This window comes from Dreissena polymorpha, chromosome 2, assembly GCF_020536995.1.
Source record: "Dreissena polymorpha isolate Duluth1 chromosome 2, UMN_Dpol_1.0, whole genome shotgun sequence".
In the NCBI taxonomy this organism is placed as follows: Eukaryota; Metazoa; Mollusca; class Bivalvia; order Myida; family Dreissenidae; genus Dreissena; species Dreissena polymorpha.
Window position 1 is genome coordinate 17524126 of NC_068356.1, and position 10783 is coordinate 17534908.

The window sequence follows — 10783 nt, forward strand, 5'->3', positions numbered from 1 at the left end:
CTGATTATAATTGAAGTCTGCATTAGAACAATACCAAGCCTTACATATTCAAGTCGTTTTAAGTGATTTGCACTTTTTGTGAATTTGTGCAGTCACGTACATGGCAAATACAAACTGACTTCTTAAATAAGTCAAAATGCTGTTAATTATGCGTAACCGAGCGTGCAGCCGCTATCTATGAACCGTATCTCCAATAACCGAGCATGCAGCCGCTATCTATGAACTGTATCTCCAATAACCACTATCTGCATTACTGAAACAGGACACGGACATGGGATTTAAAAAGTTGTAAGTTTGTTTAACATATATATTTTTTTGTATTTCACATTTTTAATATAATCACATATTGGAATTTAAATTAGTAATATATGAGCCGTGCTCTTGGAAAACCGGGCTTTATGTATGTGCGTAAAGTGTCGTCCCAGATTAGCCTGTGCAGTCCACACCGGCTAATCAGGGACGTCATATTCCGCTTGCGTTGCATTTTTCATTTAAAGAAGGTCTGTTATCAGCGAAAATGCAGTTTAGGCGGAAAGTGTCGTCCTGATTAGCCTGTGCGGACTGCACCAGCCAATCTCGGACCACACTTAACGCACAAGCATTCAGCCCCGTTTTCCGAGAACGAGGTTCTTATAATTCTTCGCACACCACCGGCTGATTTCGGCACTTTTGTGACGTTAAGGATGACATTAAATGTGTGGATGAAATAATATCACATTCTTCGTTTATATTTCTATTTCTGTGCATTATTATCATAGCATTAATAATCCTTAAGTATGCGTGAAATGAAATCACCAGCGGTGAATGTGTGCATTGACATACAAGCTGATGCATATAGTACTGTTAATGATACATTTTCTTTTGTTAATTGTTTTCTTTGATATTATAAATGAAATATACAAATGAGCCGCGCTGGGAAACCGGGTCTTTATGCATTATGACGTAGTAGTCACATTAATAAACCTTCGGAAAAGTCTTCAATCAAGAAGACCAACATAGATTGCATCAATATTTATAGAGGCTAGTTCTGTATCCAATAAGGTTATCGGTACCGGGACATTGCTATGCACGTGCTAACTGTATTTTTGATACATAGGTTTATGCATAACAGTTATTGGTTATCATGCATCCTAATTATATATGGACGTTGTTGTACTTGACAATAATTGCTGTTACAATCGTTCGACGACCGTCTGGCGTTCAAATATATAAGGCATGCTAGATGCTGTGTAAGAGCGTTTATTCCAGATTCATAAGTGGTTATTTCATAGGAAAATTTAGGTTTACGGCTGGAATTCGAAAGTACTGTTGGTAGAAAATTAGTATTCACTGAAAAACAAACAATTACCAATTATGAAGCTGTTTTACTCAATGACTGTGTGTTAATTTACATCATATATTGTTTTACGGATGAATTGACAATATTAAAGTGAAATTAACTTGTTGATTGACTTAGTTGTGAATTACGGACCACGTCTTTGGTGCACACGTCTACGCTACATATTGTTTAAAAAAACGATGCCGTTAATAAGGCTATAAGTATAAAGCTATGCTAAGCTTTGCAACATCAGGTGCATACAGTGTCGTCCCAGATTATCTTGAGCAGTTCTCACAGGCTTATCTGGGACAACACTATGCACATGCATTAAACCCAGTTTTCCCAGCGAGCGGCTGACTTATTTGTTTCATCAATCATACCTTCATATATAATCATCAGTCGATAACTGGTTAGGAATTGTCTTGTTTTAATGTCCACTAGGGGTAAACTGATATTGTGATGTTTATGTATTATTTTATCGTAATAGCGGACAAAAATGCAAAATACCACACGCATTAATGCCATGGTGTTAAAATTAAAATGCCTGTTAAGTGGTTGTTACAGAAGAAAACAACAGTGCTCTTTCTTTCTTTGTAATACTCACAAACATTTTATTCGCACGAGTAGAAGTAGTTCCAGCCCAAGGACCCCTGTACATGTCACCTGGATTAAACATGTTACCATTTACATTCTGTTTCAGACGACATAAACATGCGACGCCAAGTGTCATGGCGGAAGTTGAAAGTGGCGGTGTTTCTATTGGTTGCCATGCTGATTGCACACAGCTTATGGATGCTGACCGGAATTTACAAAACAGCGCCGCCGAAAAACGGGGACTATATTCTCAAAGCGCATGGACACATTCTACCGCATTTAGAAAAGCTGAAAGAAGTCCGAACGAAGGAGGTTTGTCATAGAATATAGCCATGGACTGGCTAACTCTCTGCGTTTGATCTTCCTTAGGAGACGGACTACACTTTAGATGCAAACGGCCGATACAAAATTCCCGCCGAATTCTACGCGGCAGACGAGAGTGCGGCGACACGTGACGAGCACGTTAACGTGATTCTCGTCCCGTATTCCCGCGCTGATCCGGGCTATGGAATGACCTTTGAGGGATTCTACTCGAAGCGATTAAGTCGTAAGTATAAATTGAGCCACGTTCTAGAAAAACGGGGATTAATGGATATGGATTAAGCGTCGTCCCAGATTAGCCTGTGTAGTCCACGCAGGCTAAAAAGGGACGACTCTTTCCGCCTTTACTGGATTTTCGCTAAGAATGAACTTCCCTTAAACGAAATATTCCATAAAAGCGGAATGTTTCGTCCCTGATTATCCTTTGTGGGCTGCACATGCTAATCTAAGACGATACTTTACGCACATGCTTTAAGTCCCGTTTTCCTAGAGCGAGGCTCATATAATTATGAAAATGTTATATTAAGGACACCTTTTCCGCTTTAATTCATGCGTACATAATATTGCGTTTGTTTTCGGTTACATATTCCAAAGTATATGGGATGTAAGCAATGATTGAAATCATATTTGTATAAGTAAATGGTAAAATTAAAGAGTATGCGGTTTCGGTCGGTTACATATTAGGCTTCTGAGCCTGAAACAAACTTACAATAATTCAATAGAGCTATTAAGTAATTTGGTATTTCAAAGATAATGTCAGAAAGAAAACACCACTAATCAAGGACTACACTCCTCGCTTTTATGGAAAGTTTCGTTTTAACCCTTTAAGCGCTGGAACCGAATTTTGAAGGCCTTTGCAAACAGTTTGTTTGTAAACAGCATTAAGTGAAAGGGTTATACAAACTTATTAGTTAAACAATGCATAATCGAGAATTAATTCGGAGATGAACTGTGTTTCAGTTATTAACAAAATTGTGTGTGCCTCTGTAGTTAAGAGCGTCCTTAACAAACTTACAAAGATTATTTATATCTATCTTATAACATGAGGTCAAAAGTTGTGTAAATTTAAATACAGAAGGTTTAACATAGTAATATTGTTTAATATATTTCTTTCTTATTACAGTAAAACACTTGCATACAATGACAAAATGGTACTCGTCCTCAATATCGCTATATAACATATTTGTTTAAATTTAAAACAGCAACAACAAATATAAAATAAAACATTAACAGTTTTACCGTATTTACCTACCCTACCTAACAACCCGAACCATCAAACCAAAAAAACGGATCGGGTTTGTCATCTTACTACCTACCTACTTACGATACTTACCAACCTACCATATATACCGCAAATACCGACCTACCCTACCTACGTGCCTACCCTACCTACAACATCTACATACTATACCTACCATCTGTTCGTAGTCACAGATGGGTCCTTAACCCGGCCTACCCTACCTACCCTATCACTTACCTATTCGGGGCAAGATCTTTACTTTTTCAGCCAACCTATATCTTCCCCATCTTCTCCTCTTCGGACCCCATAGTCGAAGAGGAGCTCCTCGCCTGCTTTTATGTCGCGAATCGCCGTCAGCAGGACCACGGTTGTACCGTCTAAGTCAACGGCCTTCGGCTTCACGTTCTACATCTTGGCCGAATGGTACATGTGCCGCCCGTAAGTCTTCATGAATTCCGCCCTGGAATGACAACTACATTGATAAGATGCATCAATACATATCTTACCTTCCTTTAAAAACAGCATGTAGTTGGTGGCCTGGGGGTCCGTGCTCCTCATTCGTTGCTCTCCCTCCTCCGACGAAATCGTCTGGCCGTGGTAATCGCACACCACCTGTCCTTTGGGGATTGACGAGTTGGCAAAGACACCTCTCCCTTTGTTGGCACTGCTGCGTAGACAAACGTAAGGCCAGCTCTGTCCTTTGATGAGGGCCCTCATATCATCGCTATCCGGATTCAGGGACGAGCTCTGGTAGGTCTTTTGCATGGACCGGAACTTGGACAACAGTACGCTCTCCTTGATTTTGACGCCACACTTGTTCCTCACCAAGTCTGCGGCCGTCAACGTAGGTGCAAGCAGGTCCTTGTACGGCACATTCTGTCTTTTCTTCCAGTTCTTCAAAAGACGAATGGCCATGTTGTCCGCAAGAGCGTTGTCCCGCATGGTCCGGAGGGAGCGCTGTATGGTTGCCGCATCATCTGGGCTCATCTTACGTCCAGCAGCCTTCTCCATGTCTATCAATTGGGTAGGGGTGGGAATGGTCACGTCGGCGATATCCCCGGCCACTTTCTCCTTCAGTTGGTCCATGATGCGCTCCACCTTGATGTCCTTCGGCGTCTTCGGTGATCTTGGCAAGACGGCTTTCGGTGGAGTGGCCGTGGACGGTGGTACCTCCTGCTCAGCGGCAGACGTCACATCGACTGATGTTGTCGCCACCGATCGAGGTACGCTATGGGCAACCGCTGCGTCCACGGTTACTGACACGCGGTTGCCTTTGCCGTCCACGCCCTGATCCTCCTCGATCGCCTACAAAGCAGCCAGAGCGTCAATCGACGTTTTCGCAAACCCGTGCTTGTAGTGGCTTCTTGCTACCTCCGCCGAATGGCACAGGTAGTCGGCGACTAACTTCCTCTGGGCTTCAGGCCTTGATTCAACCCACGTCTCCCACGCGCACCGAGCGGTTGATGAGGTGATTTTGGCAACCTTATACTGCTTCTGTAACTTCTCGATCCCGTCGCTGACCTTCTTGAAATGGCGCCCGTCGCTCTGCGTGAAGAAATACGGGTGTGTCGCATTCTTCAGACGGAAGATGATGATGCGCACGTACCTGAAATATAAATAAAAAATATCAGTCCAGTAGGAATTAAGGGCAATGCGGCAGTCCTGCGAGACCTTCGTCTTATGATTGGCCACATGAACTACAATGTGTGGGTTGCCAAGGTCAGACAATGTCCGCTCGCCATTATACGCCGCCTGAAACTCACTGCCATGCATATTTTCGGCTGCGCCGACACGTATACCCTGGCCCAGACACAGATAGGCCGTGATATATCGGTTAATGAAGGCTACCCTTGTCTTGGTTAGAATCGGTCCGGAGTCGTCCTTCTTTCTCAGTTCATCCATCGCTCTATCGAAGTCGTCTTTGGCAACCGTAAGGACTCTCTTCACTTCGGCTGGTGCAGGTGGCATCGGCTTCGAGTTCATCTGTCTTTTGTGGAGTTCAAACACACCTGAATCTAGACCAGAACGCGAGTTAGAAATATGGATTTGAAGACAAGAAAGCCTGTTAAACTCACCTTGATCGTTACTTACCAACAGTAGGTCCATGTCAATGTTCACGTACTTCATGAATTGCATGAAGTTCTTCGTGTAATTTAACACGGTTTTGATATTTACATCCATTTTGTCAAACCATGCAAGAAGCTTCTCGTAACCGGCCAACGACAGGTAAGTCGTTTTGAAATCTTGCCCTGTGATGCCCTGTAGCCCCATCATTTTCCACGTCATCCTCGTCACGTCGGCCAGGCTGTTGTTAATCGCTGCTTCGGACGTATGCGCTTTCCGTTGGTGCGAGCGGAAGTTCTGGAATGATAGACAAAATTGGGTCATATCTAAATGATAGCTATACAAGCGAGAACACGAGCATTTCATACCGCGTATGACACCGATTTCTTCCTACCCTAAATATAGGCTGGTCAATAAACGGCTGGGGAACATCGTAGAAGCCATTTTCCTTCAATCTTCTCCTGAGGTCTGCGGTCGGCAGTCGCCCGTTTGCTGACAGGACGCGAGTGCCTCCACCGTTTGCGGAAGTCGAAGGCTGGCAGGTAGCGACATCTGTAGCGGCGTCACCGATAGGAGAAATTCCGGAGTCCGGCTCATCCTCAGAATCACTTGAAGAAAAGATTACCCGCCTTCTTGATTTGCTTCCAGACGGCGGTTTAACCTCGGCATCAAGATCGCTTTCCAGGGACGACAGCGGGCGCTTCTTGGTGCGGGCGTCCTCCTCGTCGCTCTCCGGGGCCCGACTGACCGTGGCCGCTTTCTGTTTGCCGCCGCCAGCCTGCACTGCCTTCTTTGGTGGAGATAACTTTAATGGTGACCTTTGAGCCACAGGCGCTGGTGGAGATCTAGTGAACAACGACTTTGACAGCGGCAGACGCTGCTGTTTTTCTGGCTGTTCTTCCCGCTCGACTTGCGGAAAGCGCCGTTTCACCAAGCGACAAGCAGGCTCCACCGGGTGCGTCCATACACCAAACTCTGTGGGGATTATATCATGCCCCCAGTCCTCAAGGATGGCGTACACCTAATGTAGAAACATTTCCATATTAATTATATGAACAGTTGACACAGATTCAAGATATGAATAGAAGTACATCTAAGTAGATGAATTATGAGTGTCGTGAGAAAACCGGGCTTAATGCATGTGCGTGAAGTGTCGTCCCAGATTAGCCTGTGCAGTCCGCACAGGCTAATCTGGTACGACACTTTACGCCTAAATTGCCTTTTTGCTAATAAGACACCTCATTTATTAGAAAAATGTCATAAAAGCGGATGTGTCGTCCCTGATTAGCCTGTGCGGACTGCAAGGCTAATCTGGTACGACACTTTACACACATGCATTATGCCCAGTTCTCACAACGCGACTCATATATCAAAATGTAAAAAAATACATTATTTACAATAACGTTGTATAAACGTATTTACATACCTCGGATGCGGTGTACAACTTGTCTGATGAATAGCATCCTTCAGGGACCGCTTTGTTGGCCTCGAATGCGGTGTAGTTGTCCTTCAGCATCTTCTTGTTTTCTTTGATGAACTCTGCCCTCCCATCTATCCCGACAGGGCATCGGGGGCATGTCATCTGGTGACGATCTAGCTTTGTCTTCGCGTCTTGCAGGCACCAATTGCAGCGATACAACTTGCGATTGGGCTGTACGGCCGTCTTCAGTTGTCCAAGAAACGCCTGTGCCATCTTGTTACTACTAGAACTACTTATACTACTACTAATAATACTACCAATAAAACTACAACAACTAGGTAACTACTGTTACTAAAATAATGAGTATTACTACTAGAAGTATTCAATCTACTGAGTGTAAGAATTGGTGTATTAACAAAAATACTACAAGTATCAATATACAAATATTATTATTATTATTTAAACTAGACTAGACACTCCAGTTATTAAAAAATATCAAGCTTTCGCTGATAGTTTCTCAAAATACTACTTATACTACTAAAACAAATTGTACCAAAATACTACTAATAATAATACTAATAAAATATCAAATGTTTCGCTGATAAAACGCAAAGATACCTGAGCTCGAATAGTTATTCGGATCAGTTGTGTCTCTCGACTGACGATACTGCATTTCGACCATGCTTATATACACGGTGAGCCGTTTTGAGTCGGCTTGGAGCTTTGATTGGCGCGGATTACTCAATCCGCTGTCGCCACGAGGTGACAATTGAGTCGGCTTGGAGCATTGATTGGCGCGAATAACTCCATCCGCTGTCGCCACGAGCTGACAATTGAGTCGGCTTGGGGCATTGATTGGCGCCGATTAATCCATCCGCTGTCCGTCCGTTCGTTGAGTGACAACAGATTAGCAATCAGGCCGACAATAGGTGTTTTTATCACCCGACTAGACAGCAGGTGACACTTACTCAATTGTATTGTAAGTGCATTATGTTACCGCTACGATACGTTTGTATCTGAAAATAGCCCAAAATAATTATAACAATATATTTTGTTTCAATAGTGCCATCATTAAAACAAGGAAAATATAACCCAGAATGTACGTATAATATATGGTTTTATATATCAATTGATTAATTATATAACATTTATTTTAATATATTATTCATTTGCAATAAGCCCGAATATATATATTTAATATTTATTATTGGTATAATGTATTCTTATTATAAATTTATATTAGAAGAAGTGACATTATTAGAATATATATATTTAATATTTATTATTGGTATAATGTATTCTTATTATAAATTTATATTAGAAGAAGTGACATTATTACTTTATAAATATAATATTAGTATTATAAATTATGAATCTTTCCACTAAAATGCTTCAACATAAAAATACCATAGCTTCTTATAATGGTAATAACACTTACAATACTACCAATAATACTACAACAACTAATTAAACTAATATTATTAAAAAATAATATTAATTACTATAATATTACTACTAATAATACAAAAACTACCGCGTATACGAATAATCTTATAATTAAATATATTATGTATCTTTTTGAAATTATAATTGAATGCCCATTAATGCAAGTTATATCATTATTATTAAGTTGTATTAATATAAATGCTAATAAAAAACCTCATTTAAACGACAAATGTCATAAAAGCGGAAATTGTCGTCCCTGATTAGCCTGTGCGGACTGCACAGGCTAATCTGGGACGACACTTTTCGCACATGCAGTATGCCCATTTTTCTCACAACCCGACTCATATATTAAAATGTAAAAAATACATTATTTACATTAACGTTGTATTAATATAAGTAATGATAATAAAAATAATAGTAGGAATTATGAATAAAATACTAATAACAGTAACATTATTTTAGTAATACGTATTTAAAATAATGAAAATAAATATAATATTACTACTTCTAAAACAAAAACGAATGCGTGAACGAGTTATATTATAAATAGTAATAGAAAGTCTAATTGTTAAATTGAAATAATATATGAAGAGCGTCGTGAGAAAACCGGGCTTAATGCATGTGCGTGAAGCATCGTCCGAGATTAGCCTGTGCAGTCCGCACAGGCTAATCTGAGACGACACTTCGCCTAAATTGAGTCGGCTTGGAGCATTGATTGGCTCGAATAACTCCATCCGCTGTCGCCACGAGGTGACAATTGAGTCGGCTTGGGGCTTTGATTGGCGCCGATTACTCAATCCGCTGTCCGTCCGTTCGTTGAGTGAAACCAGATTAGCAATCAGGCCGACAATAGGTGTTTTTATCACCCGTCTCAACACCTGTTGACACGTCTGCTCAACCTGCGTATATATAATCGGACCTAATAGTGACTCGACAGTCGAAAGACAAACATTGTCCGTATAACTACTACACAGTGTGTTGTGCGTTCAAAGTGAGAAAATGTGTATTTTCGTCATCTTTTTCTGTGCCCTTGTGGCCCAGACTTCAGCAGAAAAGAATAGGGACACGTCATTAGACGACTTGTCAAAATACGACAAGTCAGTCTACCGCGGAAATATCGGCGTGGTTCTCGACGGCAGCGTGACGCCCACTGCAAGCTGGTGGTACCACAGCTTCGTAGTCTCTCTGCCGATAGACGACATGACGTCAATTATAAGGAAAACGTTGCACCCCAGGACAGAATCTGTGAAGGTCAGTAATAGTATCAATAATAGAAATTGTATAAGCAGCAGTTATTAAAGCAGTTAATCTATAGTGGCGTCGTGACAAAACCGGGCTTAATGCATGTGCGTGGAGTGTCGTCCCGGTATCTGGGACAACACTTTACGCCTGAATTGCCTTGTTGCTAATAAGATACCTCATTTAAACGAAAAATGTTTTCTCACAACGCGATTCATATGTGTCTTTAATAAGTAATAATAATTTAATAATAAGGATGATTATTATATTTATAACAGTAACCATTTTCTAGTAATACGTGTGTATTATAATAGTAGTAGTATAAGTTGTGGCATTAACAGTAGCCTATTAGTATGCGTATTTCATCGGTAATAATAATAAAACAATAAGGATGCTTATAATACTTATAACAGTAACTATCTTCTAGTAACACGTATTTATTATAAAACAAATATTAACAATGCATTATGCCCAGTGCAGTAACAACAACATTTGATGAGCGTCGTGAGAAAACCGGGCTTAATGCATGTGTGTAAAGTGTAGTCCCAGATTAGCCTGTGCAGTCCGCACAAGCTAATCTGCGACGACAATTTACGCCTAAATTGTCTTTTTGCTAATAAGAGACCTCATTTAAACGAAAAATGTTTTCTCACAACGCGATTCATATGTAGTAGTATTTGCCTTTAATAAGTAATAATAATAAAATTATAAGGATGATTATTATATTTATAACAGTAACCATTTTCTAGTAATACGTTTTTATTATTATAGTAGTAGTAAAAGTTGTGGCATTAACAGTAGCGTATTAGTATGCGTATTTCATCGATAATAATTATAAAACAATAAGGATGCTTATAATACTTATAACAGTAACTATCTTCTAGTAACACGTATTTATTATAAAACAAATATTAACGATGCATTATGCCCAGTGCAGTAACAACAACATACGAGGAGCGTCGTGAGAAAACCGGGCTTAATGCATGTGCGTAAAGTGTCGTCCCAGATTAGCCTGTGCAGTCCGCACAAGCTAATTTGCGGCGACACTTTACGCCTAAATTGTCTTTTTGCTAATAAGAGACCTCATTTAAACGAAAAATGTTTTCTCACAACGAGATTCATATGTAGTAGTATGTGCCTT

At 40.6% G+C, this 10783-nt stretch overlaps 1 protein-coding gene across 1 annotated transcript; it reads right to left on the reverse strand.

The window, feature by feature from the left end:
• Nucleotides 1-3728: 3728 nt before the first annotated feature.
• Nucleotides 3729-7230, reverse strand: LOC127869566 (uncharacterized). The gene is made up of 5 exons (XM_052412221.1): nucleotides 6964-7230; nucleotides 5932-6558; nucleotides 4845-5834; nucleotides 3980-4778; nucleotides 3729-3850 (listed from the first exon to the last, which is right to left on the reverse strand). Exons 1-5 carry the CDS (start codon nucleotides 7228-7230, stop codon nucleotides 3729-3731), a joined length of 2805 nt encoding a protein of 934 aa, XP_052268181.1.
• Nucleotides 7231-10783: the final 3553 nt, after the last annotated feature.